A 20,075-nucleotide genomic window follows, 5' to 3' on the forward strand; every position below is an offset into this window, starting at 1 on the left:
TTCAGTGTTTTCGGGCCTTGGGGATGAAAATCTTCCGCTTAAAATCCTTTAACATGAAGATAATAGGAAACAAGTCAGACACAGCTGGTGATGGGGGGGTCAGGGGGAGGCGGGGGAGGATGGAGTAACGACAGGGGAGGACCAGAGGGACCAGACTTTATTTCAAACAGCATTTCTCACTCTGACCTTCATTCGTTCCCTTCATTCTTTCCTTTCCAGTTCTTTCAAACAGTTTAACAGACTCTCAGGAGAGTTCCCTCCATCTTCCCTTCACCCACAGTTCTGACTACCTTAAATCTACACTTATAGACAACCGCTGACCACCTTGTATCTGGGCTGTCACTGGTTTATAGTCATGGCTTCTCCTGCAGGTGTTTAGACTTTGGAGGAAACATCAGGAAACCCAGACAGACACTGGGAGAACAAGGAAAACTCCTCACAGGCAGGAACTTTCTCACTGTGAGAGGACAGGGCAAACCACTGCTCCACTGCGCCTCCCTACACACTACTTAATTTCAGAGGAAAATGAATCAATTACTCCTCTGCTCTTTGTAGATCATATATTTCTGTCGACCAAAATGTCCATAAGCTGTTCAGATCACAGCAACAAAAAAATCAGCAGAGACATTCATACAGAGCTACGGCAGCTGTGCAGCAGACGTGGCTCACCGTCCCCTCTGGTCAGTTGCTGTGGGCACAAAGTGAAAGAATGAGGTCATAAATAGATGGATTGATTGATTTATGCTTCTGCATTCAATCTATGCTGTAGATCTTGTGTAGGTACTGCACTGAGTACTGACTAGGCATCTACTCTGCAAGTACCTTGCACTAAGTACATGTTGTACAGACCACTACAGCTGGTCTACTCAGTCTCTCTGTCTCTGTTACTAAATGTCTCCAACCTCTTGTTTTAGTAAAGGGGGAAACTTGCAGTTTGATGGTATAATTGTAGAGTGACACCAATACACAGCTATAAACCCTTACAACAGCACAGGCCAGCTATGTAGATTCACCACACAAAAAAACTCTAGTTTAAGGGAATATGCACAGAGTTCAAACTGCAGTCAATCCAATTCACATGAAAAGCAGGTAATTCAACATCTGGATCCTGGAAACTGGAGTTTTTTGGGCTAGTCCAGCAGTTGAGAGACTACAAGGATTGAGGACACATCTGTACTTCTCATCTGGTCTCGGAACACCTTCTATATCTGACACTGCTGCTATTGCATTCATTGGTGGATGACATTTATCCATCCATCAATTATCTGCAACTGTGTGTCCTATTCAGGATCATGGGGGGCAGGGTCCATCCTGAACAAGCCTCCAGTCTTTCTCAAGGCCACCACAGACAGACATACACAGACAGACAACCATTCACACCTATTGTTAATTCACCACCTTATTATTAATAATAATATAGAATTATCATGAACTGAGTAATGTGGGCACTTCAAATATTTAGGGATGTATTGAAGTATAAGCTTCAATGCCAGACTTTTACTCGTGTCTGCTGCCATCTGCTGCTCAAACTCAGTTAATACAGCATAAGACAGCATGTGTAATACAGCATAAAACTGGATCCCTGGATCAGTTTCACTCTTTATGCTTCTTGTCAAAATAAAGAATTTTATGTAGAGACAGAGACCGGTAGGATAGGCTCCAGCCCTCCCGGGACCCACAGACAATGGATCAATGGATGTAGAGACAGATACGTTCACAAGATTCAAGTTTCTATAAAGTAATAATGTGACGTTTCTCATAAAGATGGTTTCAATAAATAAACGATAAATCAAATACATGTAAATAATCTTATACGTCCTGCTAAGTCCTGCTGTGAACTTTTTGTCATTTTAATATGTAAATTGGATGTTTCAGAATTGTATACGTAAATATATAGTTTATGCAGCAGATCTCGCGATAATGTCTTGTCGCTCTGATTGGTTTGGTTTGACTTCACAGCTTTTGAAATAGAAACAGAAAAAGGAACAACGTGACGTGTCAAACAAACGTAAGTAAGACTTCCGGTACGGTAGGGTTTCAAACTATGAGCTGTTTCGCTTGTTTGCTTTATTTGTGTTATTTCATCCCACATTAGTGAGGTTAAATTCATGTTGGGGTTTTATTATAAGATTTAGTTATTGTTATTTTGTAACCCTATACATTGATAAATTAAATTGTGAAACTTGAATACTTACAGTATTCTGTTGAAAGCTATTAGGTATTTTAGGCAGCTAGAATTAATAGATTGGATAGGCAAAGAAAAGAAAAGCAAACTATATTCAATATTTAAAATTAGAGAAAATCGAGAAAAAAGCTTTATTCGCCATGTCTGATGATGGTGTAGCTGTTTTCAGGTGCAGGGGCAACTTGTCTTTCAGTGACTTGCCCACTTGAGCCAAAGGTTAAACAGCCAACCCTGCAGTTAGTGGGTGACCTGCTCTATCTCCTCAGACAAGAGTGTGTTTATTTTTAGTTACTTTGTTAAAGAAAATGTGTCGTAATTAGATTAATCAAAATGGACAAATTCATTCATTTCATTTATGTTTACTCCTGTAGCTGGGTTTTTTCTTACTTATTGAACTGGTTATTGTCTTGATTTGATGGAAGTTTTTCATTTTCTTTTTCCACTTTTCTCGTGGGGAGCAGCTGTAACAAGGCAACACAATTTCCCTATTGGATCAATAAAGATGTGTGAATCTTGAATCAAGCAGGTGAAGCAAAGAGCAGGTGCAATTATTGTGAAAAACGCCCTCGCCTTGGACCGGATGTTTGGCCGTGTTGCTGTAAACCTAAAGTTGCCGGTCAACACAAGGTCGGTCAGCAACAACAGTAACATTTAGCAGTTAACCGGCAGCAGAAAGTCAAAAAAATATCAGTCTGTGGATCGTTTTTATTTCTGTTTATTTTCTGTGAGCGGGAACGTCTCTGTATATCCGCTGGTGTGCTAACTGCCGGTGGTTATCCTTAGGCTGACCAAAGAGAAGTGTCGTTGAGGAGGTACCGAGACTCCGGTCGCTGTTAGCAGTTACCATGCAGTGTGTTAACCTGCTGAAGAAGAGAAGTTTGGAGCCGGAGATGGAGCCGTGGGGGTGCCGAGCGGTAAGATAGCTAATATTAAGCAGTAGGACTAAAACTAACTGTCGTTCTAATTAACGTAGTGGTTGATTAATCGTACTAATAATTCGTGCCCTCGGTTTGTGTCATTTATCAGCAGAAATTCAATTCACAGAGAAAACCACCGCTTTCTCCACAAGTTAATTAATCAGCGATTTTTCAGTTAAAGGCATTTCACTGTTGTGAATCTAGCTGTGAATTGTCCAGCGTCTCCTCTGACGATCTAGATCATTATATATTCAGTTTACCAAAGACTGAAGTCTAGTTTAATCTGTTTATAAAACATGACTGTTTTCAGCCGACTGACGTTCAGAGTTGTGCTTTTCTGAAGAAAACCAAGTGCTTGAACTTGAATCTTCCTGCTCAGAGCTGTAGAGCAAATAAACCCGGCACCTGCTTCTGATGTTATCACACCAAATGTCATCAAAATAGTAAAGTACCAAAATTGACACTTTGTAGCTCCTGTTGTATGTACTGCAGCTGCTTGATTATCATACATCTGTATGATGCAGAATACCTGCTGAATATGATAACTGACTAATCAGCTGGTGAGCTGTTTATTAAACCAGACTGGAGAAATGCTCCGCAAGGTTGGTTGCTTACGCTGACCCCTTTGTGTGTAACATGCCCTCTCAGGTGGTGGTAGTCATGAAAACATTGTTTGTTTGTTTGTTTTTAGAAGCGGGCGTGTTTGGAGGCGGAGCTCCAGGCAGCAGAGTGTCCAATGGAAACGCGTCATACTTTCTCTGTAACCAATCAGCAACGAGATCAGCGGGTCAGTGCCGGTTATCATGATGACAGACGAGAGTCTGACTTGTATCATAGGAAGTGATAAAATCCGAGTTTGTGTAGGAAAAACCTGAGAATCATGAAAACTGATTGTTTCCCCATAGTAATATTAGACATGTTTTAACTGATTCATTGAGCTGTTGCTATGGTAACGTCTTCACATGTGAATGTTTTGATGCAGATGGATGTAACTCAGCCCAGACCTCAGCTCTGCTGCCCCCGCTGCCTCGCCGGAGAACCAGTAAGATCATTGCTGTTATTACATGACTTGATGAGGGAGCAGGTGCAGAAACAGCTGATGGAGTGTATCCATTCACCACCTGTGTGTCTGTGTGTGAAGAGCTGAGAAAGAGTTGGGAAAAATATCAAAGCAAATATAGCTACAGTAAAGACAGCTGTCACAATTTCTTTGGAGACGTGTTTTGGCTTTGCCAGTCAACTTGTCTCAGAGCGCAAGCTTGACATTAAATAAACAACTGACTGAAGAGGCTGGAGTGTTAGCCACCTGTTAGCAATCATCACTGCGTGACCCTGGCCTGTTTAGATGCGTTCAGGGAACATCCAGAGTGTGGGTCACTTGTGTTTTGGAAGCATTAAGACCCAAATATGCAGTTACTGTTAGTGGGCCTGACTTTTTTATTGTCACAATGTTAATGTGTAAAAGGAGAGCAGATTTGCTAGTGATGTTTTTTCATTTGTCTATATGGCACTACTTACTTACTTAGAACAGTACATTGATTTAATGAATGTATTTTTGCATCATGTTTAGTATTGATTGTAGGAGGACAGAAAAAATGGCAAACCTGTGAATTATCACTGAAAAAAGTTTCTTTCTTAACCTGAGGTCAGTTTGATCTGATGTTTAATCAGTTCGTACCTGAATCAATGTTTATATTGGGACCTTTAAACTCTGTCGGTGTACTGTTCAGCTCCTAAGTGTGTTTCCAGATGTTGTAACAGCATTAAACATCTAGAGGAAATGGTTCAAACAGTTTCTTAATACAGTTGACAACTGAGACTGTCCAGACACCAGCTGGTTCATTCACATGAAGATTTGTATATGATTTAGAAAACAATTCATAACCACCCGCTGCTCTCAAAATTGTTAAAATAAATAATCAATTGTGATCGGTTCTGAACATGTTCCTTAGGTGTCTTTTGTGTTTTTCAGGGTCACATTAACCACATCCTGGGTCTCTGAGCTGAGAACACTCCCACAGAGAAAGGAGGAGGCGGAATTGTAGTCCCGACCCTTTAAGGCTCTGCTCAGTCATCCTGAAGCCGTCCTGCAGCATCTCTCAACCGTCCAATTGCATTTCTGCTTACACTCCTAGGGCCTCCATTTATATTCATACCAAAGGTTTACATGAACTCAAAACACAGAAAAAGATGAACACCAAAAATATTCTAGTTTACAAAACTGCATACATCCAAGTAAATTGCAATTATGGGGACCCTCATTCCACCCAAAACGGGAGGGGGGGGGGGGGGGGGGGGGGGGGGGTCACATGTAGTTTAGTTTTACACTCCTAATGGTTTCTTTAAACACTCCAGTGTTTAATCCCATCTACAAAGTCTGGCTGTAGACCTATCAACCACACCTGGCCTTCCTCACCATGTGACCTATAGTTGGAGTCACATAGGTTTGTCTTCCTTTTTTAAATGTGTTTAACCACACCCGTTAGAAAGGGTGTTGCTGCATTTTACATCAAACTTGAGAATTAATTTATTTTAATTTAATGAGCTCATTTTTGCAGCCCACTCTAAAACCTCACATATCCACATGCCTGAATGCAACCTCCACAGGTGTGTGTTTGAGTATTTTAGCTAACTCCTTTTAATACAGTATAAATTCAGAGCTAATGTTTTTGGCAGCCCACCTGATGTCTGATTGGTTTATGCTTTCAAACACGCAGTCACTGCCTCAGTTTAAAGGATGAATGTAGTTTTTAAAATCAGCTGAGGCCTTGACCTCATCGCCTTGAGAGACATACACTGTCTGCAGCTGCAGAGTGTGAAGGGCTGTTCCACCGTTTCAATGCAGCTTATGAAGTTCCACTGATCCACAGTCTGAAAAAGACAGTGAGGGAACAAAAACAAAATTTAAAGCAGCTTCAGCCTCCTGCTTCAAAAACACCAGTCTGGACCTGGAGATTGCTGTGAGACACATTTTGATTCTCGTCTCAAGCACTTTCCAGATAAATATTTTTGTCAGTTTAAACTTGAAACATTTTAAGATGTGGAAGCTCCAGTTTGCAAAGGTGTCAGAGATTTAAGTGTTAACGTTACGTTTACTGTCAGACTGTAAAACTTATCAGTGTCAGTCGTTTTAGTAAGGGAGAAATTTCTGTCTTAATGTCAGACATATCCTATTATGAACCTTTACAGGCAAAATTAAGGTGGTCTCATTTTAAGGTGGGTTTAAGTCATGCCTGAGGTTTTCCAGTTTGTACATATTTTTATGAATCAGAATTTTATATTTCAATTAAGTATTTTTATCTGACTTTGTTTTTGACTAATCCGAGTCTACTGACTTTCTTAATAAAACGTTTGACTGAAAAATTGTCCTCATTCTGTTTGTCTGCCAGGCTGCAGCAGTTATAAGCCTTTAACCTCTGACGTGTTATCAGTCTTAAGCAATCAATCATTAATCAGTAGATGGTCAGTGCTTCAGATAGTTAATTTTAATGGTTCAACAAAGAAAAGAAACTACAAGTGAAAAAGATAGAATTGTTCTGTGGAGTACTTGGAGTAAATGTCCTTTCCTGTCAAATGTAACTACATCCAGATCTTCCACAGAATTTCTCAGTATTAAAAAAATAATAAATAAATCTTAAGATTCTGAACTAGTTCAAACTGTTACCCTTCACCCACGAAAAATAAATCACCAAACCAGTTCATGGCCACATCTGTTTAAAGACAAACGTTTCTGTTGCTGCTGTTAGAAATAAAACAAGAAGAGAAATGTGTCCAAGTCCCATCGCCTTTAGCTTTCACTCAGCCAGGTGAGGTCTCTTGGCTGCAGGAGCTTCACCTGTTAAATAAATAACCTTCAGATATGTGTGGGCACAGTGAATAATTCTTTTCACTATGGAGTCTGTCCATTCAATTCATTTTCTCATTCATCTATAAAGTTTCTACAGCTTTGAGTTTAATGTAATGATCTGAAAAGAGTTTAACACTAAAACATTATGGTGAAAAAGGAAAAAAAAAAAGTCACCCAAATCTTTAAATATTGGCAGATTTTTTTTCCTGTTACAGGCTACACAGTCAAAACATCCACAGTGGAACTTTGTGGCACGTTGACTGGTTCCTGACTGTACCTACAGGGTTCAGATTCAGGTGTCTCCTCCTGTTGGCTGCAGCTCTTCATGGTGTAGATGATGCCACTGGCCGTTTTCCTGGTTTCTGACGGACAGAGGTGGGGGGGTAGCTTTACATCACACAGCCATAGAAAATGTTAGGAAAAAAACGTCCTGAGAATAAATGGCTTAAATATGAAATGTTATTAGGTAATACATGCGTATGTATCATTGTGGGTTAACCACCTGTCAGGACAAAGCGGTTAAAATCAGCTCCACCTTTACCAACAGTGACCTCTATTGTAAAACAATGTACACTCATTTATAATAAGTATTGTATAAAGTACACCGTTTTCTTGTGGAGAAAATTTACTTTTGTACATCTAAAATGTACTTTATCTGCTTAGTACTACTTGAGTAAAATTTTGGAAGGTGCTAACCAGTGCTAACCGATGTTGTGGCAGATCGGTGTAAATCGCTGCCATCTTCTCTGCCAAGACCTCAACAATAACTGCGTGTGTGTATGGCTTCAGTTTGTTGTGGAAAATTGGAAAAAGATGTTTAGGAGAAGGAAATTCCATTAGCAGTCAGGGATGATTGGACCCAAGTCTGCCCTCTTGTCACTAAACTTTTAAATTCTCTGGACATACACAAACTATGACTTCTACATTTACACTTTGGTAAACAGCATATTTGGGCCATGAGAGGTTCACTGACTTCTGAACTTTCAACTGCAATAAACCTTGTTGGTTATTAAAAAAAAACAAAAAAACATTCACTATGTCCAACGACACAGAGCTCCATTGTTTTAGCAGTGTTGTGGTAGCTATAACAGTAGTAGTATTTAGTGTTACAGTAGAAGTACATACCTGCATGTAGTAGAACTGACCGACAAGTGGAGGAAACAGCTTCTTTAGCATCAGCATCTGACAGACCGAACAACAAACCTCTGAGGAACCACATCAGGAGAAAAACATAGTACACACACAGTACTACTACACCTACTCACATTACAGCTGATACAGAGTGTAGAACCACATTAGACACACTGCAAATCAAACTACATTTCTTAAGTATTACATATTAAAGTACTACAAAGGACATAACATGAAGTACTGTCAGTACTCAGCAGCAGGATACAAGTTGGTGGCATCGTACGGACCCCTGAGCTCCAGAGCCTGAAGACAAAATGGTTGCTTATATTAAGACATGATCAGTACTGATCAATATTACCAATAGGCCAATCACTGACCTTCTCAGCTGCACTGGACACGATCACGTTCTGAAACACACAGACAGTCAGTGAGGTCAATGCCATGAGGTCACAATGACATCACAGTGATGTCTGGACCTACCTTGCCTCTGCAGCTCTCCATCAGAGTGAGGGCATTGGCGATGGTGTAGCGTCTCAGGGTGGAGTCTCTGATGGCTGCAGAATAGCAGAGCTCAAACACCACGCCGCGCTCCCCTGCCTGGACAGACACAAAAGCTATTGTTAAGTGTGACAACACGATTGCTGCCGATTACATTAACAGTTCCTCTAGAATGACGACCGATTGTTACATCAGTTTCACATCAACCGTCACATTCTGTGTGAGACTTTTTTACTGATCAAACCTCAGGTGCAGCTGATTTATGCATGACTGGCTGTTTGGTGACTGAGTCGTATGAACAAACCAGAGCAAAGTCAGAGGTTTTGTTTTACAAACCCAAGACAAATACTACTACTTCTACCATGGCAACTACTGCTGCTACTACTAGTCTAACAATTACAGTAATAATACACAGAAACCTCACCCCATTGACAGGTGCTCTCTTGAAGAAAAAGGGAAGTTTCTCTGTGACTGAGACACAGATGATATCGACGTCATACAACATACAGGCTGACTGAAAACACAAAAACACACAGTGTATAAATTAAAGTGAAAATACTTTCTGCACTGAAAAACGATGTCAGTGTGATGTAATGATAAAGTACATGATAATGGTGGTGCATTCAGATGTAGTCAGAACTTAGATGTTGCAACAGGCGGAGCTGAAACTTAACAGTACTTTAATTGTGACATTAAAAAAAAAAAACTACCTGCATCTGAGGAGTACTAGTATGAAGAAGTGCAAACTTAAATACTGCAATACAGAAACAGTGCTTGAGTAAATGTAATGTTACTTTAAAGCTGTGGTATTTCTGTGAATCTTACGTGGAAAAGTTTCTCTGTGGTTGGATGCACAGCAAGCAGGTCAAATCTCCGATACTCTGCAGCATTCGGCCTCTGAAATAGGAAGTGATGTAATGAACAAGTAGTCAGCTTTAACTGAAGCAGCTTCATGACTTCATGCCCGTTTTCAGAGTCACACCGAACTTTGCAGGATTTCTCTGTGCTGTGGTCTTTGATTATAGCCTGTTGATCAAGCACCACAGAAACCTGGATCCTGGATTAGGTCTTCAAAACCCGCAAAAATCTGAACATTTGCACATTCAACAATGAACTGGAGAAAACAATCTGGTGATAAATTATTTAAGAAACGTTTATTCTCAAAATCAGCTTGTGGAAACTAAAATACAATAAAAAAAACTCACGAAGTGGCTGGAATCTGACATCACCACAGTCAGTCTGTTTAGCACTCTGATTGGACGAGAACGACCCTGACACAGACATAGGTGTTAAACTGGCAGTACAGTCATCATCATCATCAACATCATCATCATCATCATCAACATATTCCTCATCATACCTGAACAATGGGCAGCTGATCCATCAGCTCATTGATTGGCTTTGGGACTGGGATCTCCTGCAAACAGGAAACCAGCACAGATTTTAAACATAAAACTCTGTTGTTTAACATCAGATCGCCTGTGAAATCTAAATTTGTAGTTCAACACATCCATGTCTCTAAAACTTTGAAATAATTTACATTTATTAAAGAAATATTTAAAAATTCTCATTGAGAAAATCCTGTTTTGAGAAACATTTACAACGATGATTCATTTAAAAATGTGACAACAAAATGCAAAATTAAAGAGCTTGTTTCTCATAGTAAAACTATCTGAGCCATTCTGGTATGCGTTTCCCTGAATGTGACCACACACCTAAAGGCAGTGCAGCAGGTAAAGACACTCACCTGTTTCTTTTTGGCTGTGGGTTCAAACACATAGTTGATGGCGACTGTGGAGAAACCCACTATGGGAAGAATACAATACAATGCATCAGTTATGTGTTTACATTAAAATATCCCAAATTTCACCCATTTGTATAATTTTTTCGAAAACATTTATTCTAAAATATTGAATGTGGTCTAGAATCAGTGTGTTGTTTATCAGGTGGAAAACAAAGATCATACATGCATCAATCAACGTATAGACATCAACCTTATTAACTATGAGGACTTCATTTTTAACAATAACTCAATTAAACTTTGTCACACGTTAGTCTGTCATTTAACCAAAATAGGTTTGTGCATAGCGTGCCACCAGCTTTCCGATCTCCCCACAGAGTGTTACAAACTCATACAACTCATGGATCTGGTTTTCCTGGACAGTTCTGGTACTGGTGCTAACTGAGTTAGCGTCAGGGCTAGCACCAAAGTCAAGCTATAAAACACAGGTTTTAACGTGAAATATGAACGGAGGAGACTCACAATGAGCTGCCATCTCCACCAGACTCTGCAGTTGGCTCCGATCCTCCGAGAAACTCAGGTTTAAATCCATAAAGACCGACATAGTTCTACCTTACGTCAACAGCTCCCCGCCACACATGTGCAGCCGAACGGCCTGCAGGGAATTGTAGTGCATCCTTAAAAAAAATATTGCTAAAGCTAGTTAACTGTAGCAATATTTTTTCTGGTCACTTTAAAGTGATTATAAACACTTTACAAAAATCTTGTCCGTTAGTTTGAGAAAATCATTAACTTTATGAATGGAATTCAGAACTGAACGTCTTTACTGACTGTATTAACCTCGCGTGTTTTGTAAGGGTTTTGCCGCAGGGGGCAGAGTAACGTCTGCTGCAAACCAACAGAAGAAGAGGAAGATAAAGGATAAACATAAGCACGGTGAATATGCAGTAATATAACAGTTATTTAATACAAATCTCACCGTAGCTTTTCTTTCGGTCCCTCTGAGAATCTTGTTTATTGGGTCGTTTTTCGCAGAACTTCATTCAAAAGCTGCTCACTTTGAATGACCTCCCTTCCTTTTTAAAACTGAGAAAAGACCGAAATCGAGAGTTTTTACTGGTAAATGGCAGGTCACATGTGGTTTAGCTGAACTCGGGTTGGGGTGAAATGATTGTCACAAGTTGATTGTTGTTTTACACTGTAATATTCCGTCAGCTCTGTACGTAAAGTCTCACTTTTTGTTTTGATTGTTTCTGTCCCAATAAGAGCAGTTGGAGTGATTAAATATTTGCAGAAATTACCAGGAGATTCTCTGGAATCAGATAAATGTGTCATTTTATGTTAGAATTAGTGTCCAGGGTTAAGGTGAACAAACAGTGTGTCAAGTGACAGTTACTTAATCGAGGGTTGGCACAGATTTCTCTGCGGGTATAAACAACATATTCTTGGTTGAGGAAAGGAAAGATCACAGAGTGGTTAACTGTAAAGAGTTCATCCTCTGGGGATCAGATATATCCACATCTGTCTAGAATCTGGTCAAATATCTGTCTCGATAGCTACAGCTAATCTAACAATTTTCCTCTGCCTACAGTCTTTATGCTAAGATAGGCTGAAGGTTTCTCAATTTTTGTAAAATCAAACTTTTCTGTTTTTTTTAACCACTTCAGAACTATTTAGTCCAGTTCAAAGTGGCTGCCATGTTGAGAAGTCTAAAGATCATCCTCTCTACCACAAAGCATCTGCCGTCCTGCTGTTGCTCAGGCTTTGTCTCCAGAACGAGGTTCACTAACTCAGACAATTGATTGATTGATGAGATTGATTGATACGGTTAATTCAATTTTACTGGCTCTCTCAGGTATGTGAACTGGCTGAAGGAGGACGATGAAGCATGTCTTGCAGCTCTGGAGAATGGTCACATTTTCCTGTTCCACCATCTGCATCCACTGCTGCAAAGAACAAAGACAGGAACCCTTAGACCTGCAGCACTTATTAGCTCAGGTACAGAAAATCTGAACTAATCATCGTCAAACCACAGAATCAGAAACACATGAAGAGGATTTTTTTTAAAAAACACAGAACAAGAACCTCTAATTATAGAAGTACAGACTCTCAGGATTGGAACCACAGATCCAAAACACTGAAGTTAGAAAATCTGTGAGAACAGCTCATAAAATCTTGGATACAGATTTGCTTTCTGTTCTAACACTGTGGATGTTTTGTGTTCCAGATCTGCAGTCAGTCTTAGAGCGACTGGGTTCAGACAGATCCCTAATGAAGGAGTCAGTTCTGCTTGGCTGTTCTGAGCAGAACCAGGCTCTGTTCTGTCTGGATGTTGGTAAAAACACAACTTCACTGACACTGTGAACTTGATGTGGTCAGTTCTTGAAGGCACAAGCTTTCTCTGACTGTGGGTTCTGGTCTGATGTTCTCTGTGTTCTGGTGTTGCAGGAGAATTGGACCAGGCCACAGTAGAAGAGGAGTGTACAGGAAACTTCATGGACCTGGGGAAGTCTTTGTTTCTGTTGACAGGAGAAGAGGTACCTCTGCTGGTCAAGGTATGGAACTATAGCTGGACTCTGAGGGGTCCTGGCCCTCTGCTGTGGGGTTCTTTAAAGAACAAGAACTCCTAAAGGGTCAGTTCACCCATATCATTAAAGAGCTGTCTGTCTGTCTGCCTGATCCTAATCATGATTCTAATCAGGTGTATTCACAGGGTCAGGCTCTTCTGCGCTGGCATCAAACCAGCAGGTTTTGCAGTGCCACGGGTCAGCTGACCCAACGTAACCAGGCAGGAAGTCAGAGAGTTTGCAGCAGCAATGGCATTGTCTACTATCCCAAGGTAAGACTGGTGGGAGCTGGGTTGACGGGTTCCTAACTGGTTTATCACTGGTCCTTGACTAGTTTCTCCTGTTCCCCCCTGCAGATGTCTCCGGTGGTAATTGTGCTGGTCTCTGATGGAAAGCGTTGTTTGTTGGTCCGTCAGTCTTCTTTCCCTCGTGGGATGTACAGCGCTCTGGCTGGCTTCTGTGACATGGGTCAGACTCAGCTGTTGCTCACTTACCTGGATTAATGTGTGTGTACCTGTCTAAGCTACCAGTGTGTTTCTTCCAGGTGAGTCTCTGGAGGAAGCTCTGTGCAGAGAGGTGGCAGAGGAGGTGGGTCTGGAGGTCCAGAGTGTCTCCTACAGCTCCTCTCAGCACTGGCCTTTCCCTCACAGCTCCTTCATGCTTGGCTGCCATGCTACCGTTAGCCCCGCCCACACTCAGGTGAGCTCCAAAACACCTGTTTGTGCCTCTGTCTTTTTGTGGACCTGCACTGATGTAATCCTCCAACCTGAACCTTAACTATGACAGCACTTATCCATATTCAAACTTGAACCTGATCCTAACCTGTGTAATGTTAATGTTACCTTCATCAAATTAGGGGGAATATCTTGTGGGCTTTCTACTTAAATTCTACCTGTTAATAAAAAGCCTTTATAATTATTTCCTAATTAATTGAGAAATTAAAGCTTCTAATTCTTCTGTTGCTTGCCCTCTGGCTGTAGCATAATGAACCAATCCCTGTGCGCTCGTGTCAACTGAAGCAGTATAGTCCACACCCGGCGGCAAAAAGTTGCTACTTTATTGCTCTCATGGTGCACTCAATTACATTCGCAATCAGACTAAGAGAGCGGCGACTGTGGCACTTCTTTCTAAAGAGCAAATATGTCCCCTCGACGCAGCGGCAGCACCTCCGGCGGTGACGGCGGGAGCAAAACCAAAAAAGGGCGGCGTCGGGATCTGCGGCTCTTGTCACATTGGCTACATCGAACCCGATGACCTTCACCCTCGCTGCCTTGGCTGCTTGGGGGTGGAACACGTGGGCCTCGCTATCGCCGAGCTGGCTTCCTGCATGTTCTGTAGGCTTCTTCCTGAGGACACCCTATGCTCCCGTGCTGATTTTTTTCTCTGAAGCCCCAGAGCAGTATTGGCTTCTGAATGATGTCCTTGATATTGAGCCTCCTGGCTGCCCGCTTACTGAGCAACATCTACAGGAGCCAGGGTCGTACGACTCCGCCTCCGTATCTCACGGCTCACCCTTAGGCTCCCCCTTCTGCTCCCCCCTCTCCCACCTGCGGGGCTGGAGCAGCGTCCTCCAAGCTACTCTCTACGCTATAGCTCTGAATCATCTACGCCATGGTCCAGCTACTGCAAGAGCTTCCAGACATCATTAAGATAGCCAGCGCCCGCAGTGATCTTTCTGTGCCGGAGGATGCCACGTCGCCACCCCAAGAAGCCACTTTTGGCCGCTATAACCCCGGGTGAGCATCCCAACCTATCTCTACCTGGCCGCTATTCCCTAAATAGCTGCCTACATCCAGGGATCTGCCAACGAGCCGGCAATTCAATTCAATTCAATTCAACTTTATTTATATAGCGCCAATTCACAACAATGTCATCTCAGGGCACTTTACAGAATAAAGTCAAGTTTATAAAGATGTAGCACTAAAAGTTCCAGTTTCCACCTTCGCTCCTATCACTAAGGTGAAGGGTCTCACTGACGATGGCTTTCCGCCAGTCCCAACCCTGGACCTGAGACTTGCCGCTCTCTTCGGAGTCAAGTGTAACCTCAGTGCCGGCTGACGCCCTGCTCCACCCTCTCCTAAAGATGCCTTGAAGGCCCGCCTCGCTGACCGCTCACATCAGTGCGTGTCTCAGTCGGCGGCGGCAGCTAATAACATCTTCGTTTTAGCTTACGCAGTCTCCGACCTGGCTCTGCTACCTGATGCTCTTCCCACCAAATACGCCGAAGAGGTCAGCAAGTTTTCCAGCGCCATCGTCGCCATGTGTGCCCCGATCGCTTCGGCGAGCATCTCGGAATGGCAAACTATGATCGCTAGGAACGCCTGGCTTCATTTTTCCTCCATCCCAGAGGCCGTCAGGAAGGATATGCTGGAGGGACCCATCAGCCCTCCAGCCTTCCAGCCCTCCATCCCGCTCCGCCGGTCACTGGTGTGACCGCCGTGACTTTTCTCCTAAGCAACGGTGCCCCGCTTCATCAGCGGCGGCCCGCTCCTCCACCTCCTCCACCTGCCCTCCAAGCGGCAGCATCACATCACTGACTTGCCAAGCCTCACAAGTTGACTTGTTCATGGTCTCGCCCTCCAGTGGAGCCTCCCCGGAAGCCTCCCCGGAAGCAGAGGAGATTCTGATTCTGGAAAACCGGCTTTCATCCCCAGCCCAGACGACAGCTGTTGCGTCAGAGCTGTCTAATCTCCTGGGAAAACGGGCCATCAGCATGGTCCCGCCGGTAGAGTAAAACCAGGGTTTTTACTCTCGCTACTTCCTGGTCCTCAAGAAGTCTGGGGAGATGTGACCAATTCTGGATCTCTCTCTTCTGAATCAGTTAATGGTGGTCCCCCGCTAAGGTAAATGGTAAATAGCGATGGCGGTAGCTGCCATGCAAGGTGCTCACCTGACCCACCAGGAGCAACTTGGGGTTCAGTGTCTTGCTGGCCAGGAGCGGGGGATTGAACCACTGACCCTGTGGTCCATGGACAACTGCCTTTACAAACTGAGCTACAGCTGCCCCACATGTTAACGACAGCCTCGGTTCTCCGGAGCATGCGCCCGGGAGACTGGCTGTCCTTGGTGGACCTAAAGGACGCTTTTTTTTTTTACATTTCTATCGCCATGCAACACAGGAAGTTTCTGCATTTCTCCTTCCTGGGCGTACGGTACCAATACAACTGCCTACCGTTCGGCTGTTCTCTCGCCCCACGTACATTCTCCAAATGTCTGGAGACAGCACTGGCTCCGCTGCACGCCACCGGCATGAGAGTGCTGTTCTACTTAGATGATCTCCTTCTCCTCGGTCCATCCCGGGAGCAAGCTCTCCTGTAGATGGTGGATTTGGTGACTCATTTATCGTGTCTGGGATCCACAATAAATTGGCGAAAAAGCTCACCGCCCCGGCTCAGTCAATTATCTTTCTGGCCGTATAGCTGGATGTGCCGATTATGCGGGCACGCCTCTCCCAGGAGAGGAGAGAGATGCTGCTCACCATGCTCCACCGATTGACTCCCCGTCGCGTTGTCACAGCTCACTCAGTCATGCGGCTACTGGGCATGATGGCTGCGGCTCACTCGGTGGTTCCCCTCTGCCTCCTACACATGAGACAACTGCAGCACTGGGTGTCTCGCCTGCAGATTGATCCTGTACCTCATCGCAGACGTTTGGTCATGATTCCCCCATCAGTAGGTCCAGATCTAGCTTATTGGAGGGAACCTCGCGTCATCTTAGACGAGGTTCCCCTCAGCCGCCCCTCTACACACGTCTCAGTGTTCACAGATGCTTCGCTGATGGGATGGGAGGGACATGCCTCTCTCAGTCAGTGGGGACTCCCTGGCCAGAGGGCATGTCTCTCCACATAAATTCGCTGGAGCTGCTCTCTGTGTGGAACATTCTTCAGCACTTTACTCCAGTGCTCTCGGATTGCCACGTCCTTGTTCACACGGCCAAAATACGACGACGGCTTCCTATATCAACCGGGTGGGTCCAACGGCCCAACGGGATGATCCGCAGCCCCCCAGTTCTGCTCCAGCGCCTAAGAGGGAGCGCCTAGCCAACCAGGGGTTTTCACCCCGCATGGTGGCCACCATTCAGGGTGCGAGGGCGGCATCCACCACTTCCTCCTATGTAGCAAAGTGGTCATCTTTTCAGCGCTGGTGCTCGGAGAGGGGCGTTTTTGCCCTTTCATGCCCTCTTCCTCGGGTTCTGTGTTTTCTTCAGAGCCTCGTGGACAGAGGCTTATCCCTCAGCACTGTGAAGACCTATGCCGCTGCGATCTCCTCATGTCATGAGGGATTCGCAGACAGCTCTGTTTTCAGTCACCCCCTGCTGAAACGTTTCTTAAGGGGTGTGAGGTGGCAGCAGGCTCTTTTGCGCCCCCTGGCCCCTTCTTGGGATCTTTCTCTGGTCCTCCGTGCCTTGCCGGCTTCCCCGTTTGAGCCACTTGACCAGGTTCCCCTCAGGGTCCTGTCATGGAAGACGGCGCTTCTCTTGACTCTCACCTCCATGAAGAGAGTGAGTCATGACCTCTCTGCCCTTTCAGTCTACCTGGAGTGTCTCTCAATTCCTGGGAATCTCAGTCTGGCTGTTCTCTGACCTAATCCTGCTTTCATGCCCAAGTGCATTACTAGTTCTTTTAGGTCGAGAGTCAGAACCTTGGAAGGTTCCTGCACACCTCCTCACACTTCTGAGGAGCATGCCTCCTCTCATCTGCTGTGGCCAGTGCGTGCTTTGTCCTACTACGCCGGTCCGAGAGCCTTTTTGTGCACTACAGGGAAGGCTCTGCCGGGCTTCCTCTTTCCGCTCAGCGCCTGTCCCACTGGCTGTGTGAAGCCATTTTTCAAGCATACAAATCCTCTGGGGCCCAGCCACCAGAGGGCATCTGTGCACACTCCACTAGGGGAATAGCTTCCTCTGTGGCACTGCTCAGAGGGGTGTCAGTGGAAGACATCTGCCTGGCGGCATCATGGTCCTCCACCTGCTCTTTCGTCCGGTTTTATCTTCAAGAATTTTCACGCCCCTCACTCTCCAGTTCGGTGCTTTCCGCATCCCAGAGTGCACACTCTGGTGTCGGTTAGTTTGTCTTGTCTCTCTATCTCGGTCCCCAGGCCCTCAGTGGGCTCATCGAGTGCTGGGCACCCTCACCCCCCCTTTCTGCTCTCCCACTGCTGGTGAATTCACAGCTGTGCCAGATGCTACAGCCAGATGGCAAGCAACATAGTCATAGAATCTGGGGTTACAATACGTAACCATCGATCTGTGAGCTATTCACTTAAAGCACACCTTAAATAGATAAGGGGTTACAAATACTAAAGATCCATGTGTAAATTAAGGTAAAGCATACAGTGCATTCAGAAATAATTCCAAAAACTTAATTTTTTCCACATTGTATTGTTAAAGTATATTGGAAAATAGATCAAATTCATTATTTCCCTGAAAATTCTACAAACAATACCCAATAATGACAACATGAAATAAGTTTGTTTGCAAATGTATTAAAAATAAAAAATGAAAAAAAACATATGTACATAAGTATTCATGGAGACACTCATAAGCACATCCTGGTTCTGGTGCATTTCCACTGATCATCCTTGAGATGTTTCTACAACTTGATTGGAGTCCACCTGTGGGAAATTCAGCAGATTGGACATGATTTGGACCTCAGACTGAGGCAACAGTTCATATTTCAACACACTACAACCCTAGGCAAACAGCCAAGATAACAAAGGAGTGGTTACAGGACAACTCTGTGAATGTCCTTGAGTGGTGCAGCCAGAGCCCAGACTTGAACCCGGTGGAACATCTCTGGAGAAATCTGAAAATGGCTTTGTACTGACGCTCCCCATCCAACTTGATAGAGCTTGAGAGGTACTGCAAATAGGAACAGGAGAAACTACCCAAAAATAGGTGATTTGGTTCATTTTTCATTTTGAATAAATTTCCATAGATTTCAAACAAAGACGTTGTCATTATGGGTATTGTTTGTAGATCTTTAAGGAAAATAATGAATTTGATCAATTTTGGAATAAGGCTGTAACATCACAAAATGTGGAAAAAGTTAAGTGTTGGGAATACTTTGTGGATGCATTGTAAGTAGTTCTTTTTTGTTTTTAAAGTGTTCTGTTTTGACCTTTCAACAAAATTCTGTGAGTAAGAGACAAAGTAAGGGGTTTCTGGAAACCAGAACCTGTGACAAACTGTTGATTTATAAAAATTTGAGGATCCAGCATTGGGCCGTACGGTACTAGTGAACAGCTAGACGTTGTCATGTGACCTGCTGTTTCCTGTACAGTTACAAGTGGACCATGCAGAGCTGGAGGATGCTCGCTGGTTCAGTTCGGAGGAAATCAACTCGGCCCTAAAGGTGAAGACTCCTCCCCGGAGAGGTGACCCCCCCATTCTCTGGCTGCCACCAAAACAAGCCATTGCCCACCGACTCATCACGGAGTGGATGGAGCAGCAGAAACTAACATCCGGACTCTGAGGAGCTGTTAATGTTTCTAACATACAGAAACCAGAGTCGTGAGACCATGAATCACCTCTTCATGAGTCCAGCCACAAACAAGAGTTTAATCAAAAACTCCTTGTCTTCCTCACAGCCATAACTTGGTGAAACATCTACCTACAGACTTGTATTCACAATTAAATGAGATTAAGCCTAAAAAATGTGTAATGCTGCATTTGCAAAGAGAAAAAAATGAAAACATGTTGCCTGTTGTTTCAATCAGCGACCCACAGTTTCAGGGTAACTCCACCTGCTGAAAAACATGATGGAAATTTCTTTTTACTGCATCTGTTTCTCTGTATAACTGATTTAATCTATCACCATAAAAGAACTGACCAGAGATCAGATCTATGATGTTTCACTACCTCCAAAAAGTCTGTTTGATTTTGGTTTTAAATTTTTATTGCCTTTTCTTTAACCTTTAATTTGTATCACTAATATCTGCTGAATGGAACCACTATAAGGGCATTTTTACTGCTCTGATTGTAGTAATAAGTATTTTAATCCCATTAAAAACAAGATCTACCTCCGTTTTTACTGTAATATTAGCAGATAACATTTACATGAAGAATCAGGGAAACATCTTTTTGTGCTTTCAATATAAATTATGTTGTGTTTTGTAAACATTTACTTATAATTTCATCAGAGTGACTCAATTTTAGTCGCTTAAAATTGAAAATAAAAGTGCGTTAGATAAAG

The 20,075-nt window shown here is 43.4% G+C and overlaps 3 protein-coding genes across 7 annotated transcripts; 2 read left to right on the forward strand and 1 right to left on the reverse strand.

Moving 5' to 3' along the window:
• The first annotated feature begins 2,663 nt into the window (after nucleotides 1-2,663).
• si:ch211-221j21.3 (uncharacterized) lies at nucleotides 2,664-6,465 on the forward strand. 2 transcript variants are annotated; one of them, XM_067487649.1, is made up of 5 exons: nucleotides 2,664-2,812; nucleotides 2,969-3,099; nucleotides 3,794-3,889; nucleotides 4,085-4,144; nucleotides 5,075-6,465. In XM_067487649.1, the coding sequence occupies exons 2-5, from the start codon at nucleotides 3,031-3,033 to the stop codon at nucleotides 5,102-5,104; spliced, it is 255 nt and encodes an 84-aa protein (XP_067343750.1). In that variant the 5' UTR covers nucleotides 2,664-2,812; nucleotides 2,969-3,030; the 3' UTR covers nucleotides 5,105-6,465. The 2 variants fall into 2 exon arrangements, with proteins under 2 accessions (XP_067343750.1, XP_067343749.1); XM_067487648.1 differs by having other exon boundaries at nucleotides 2,670-3,099.
• A 99-nt stretch (nucleotides 6,466-6,564) lies between these two features.
• On the reverse strand, nucleotides 6,565-11,410 carry rpp30 (ribonuclease P/MRP 30 subunit). 2 transcript variants are annotated; one of them, XM_067487646.1, is made up of 13 exons: nucleotides 11,299-11,410; nucleotides 10,842-10,974; nucleotides 10,326-10,384; nucleotides 9,939-9,995; nucleotides 9,784-9,849; nucleotides 9,404-9,475; nucleotides 9,003-9,092; nucleotides 8,561-8,677; nucleotides 8,458-8,487; nucleotides 8,346-8,383; nucleotides 8,075-8,154; nucleotides 7,231-7,311; nucleotides 6,565-6,937 (listed from the first exon to the last, which is right to left on the reverse strand). In XM_067487646.1, exons 2-13 carry the CDS (start codon nucleotides 10,921-10,923, stop codon nucleotides 6,897-6,899), a joined length of 813 nt encoding a protein of 270 aa, XP_067343747.1. In that variant the 5' UTR covers nucleotides 10,924-10,974; nucleotides 11,299-11,410; the 3' UTR covers nucleotides 6,565-6,896. The 2 variants fall into 2 exon arrangements, with proteins under 2 accessions (XP_067343747.1, XP_067343748.1); XM_067487647.1 differs by lacking the exon at nucleotides 11,299-11,410 and having other exon boundaries at nucleotides 7,231-7,336; nucleotides 10,842-11,227.
• nudt13 (nudix (nucleoside diphosphate linked moiety X)-type motif 13) lies at nucleotides 11,176-19,906 on the forward strand. 3 transcript variants are annotated; one of them, XM_067487642.1, is made up of 9 exons: nucleotides 11,176-11,255; nucleotides 11,987-12,099; nucleotides 12,175-12,317; nucleotides 12,547-12,654; nucleotides 12,768-12,874; nucleotides 13,021-13,158; nucleotides 13,243-13,354; nucleotides 13,431-13,585; nucleotides 19,164-19,906. In XM_067487642.1, exons 2-9 carry the CDS (start codon nucleotides 12,017-12,019, stop codon nucleotides 19,353-19,355), a joined length of 1,038 nt encoding a protein of 345 aa, XP_067343743.1. In that variant the 5' UTR covers nucleotides 11,176-11,255; nucleotides 11,987-12,016; the 3' UTR covers nucleotides 19,356-19,906. The 3 variants fall into 3 exon arrangements, with proteins under 3 accessions (XP_067343743.1, XP_067343746.1, XP_067343744.1); XM_067487645.1 differs by having other exon boundaries at nucleotides 13,033-13,158; XM_067487643.1 differs by lacking the exon at nucleotides 11,176-11,255 and adding an exon at nucleotides 11,300-11,438.
• Nucleotides 19,907-20,075: the final 169 nt, after the last annotated feature.

This window comes from Channa argus, chromosome 20, assembly GCF_033026475.1.
Source record: "Channa argus isolate prfri chromosome 20, Channa argus male v1.0, whole genome shotgun sequence".
Lineage (NCBI taxonomy): Eukaryota > Metazoa > Chordata > Actinopteri > Anabantiformes > Channidae > Channa > Channa argus.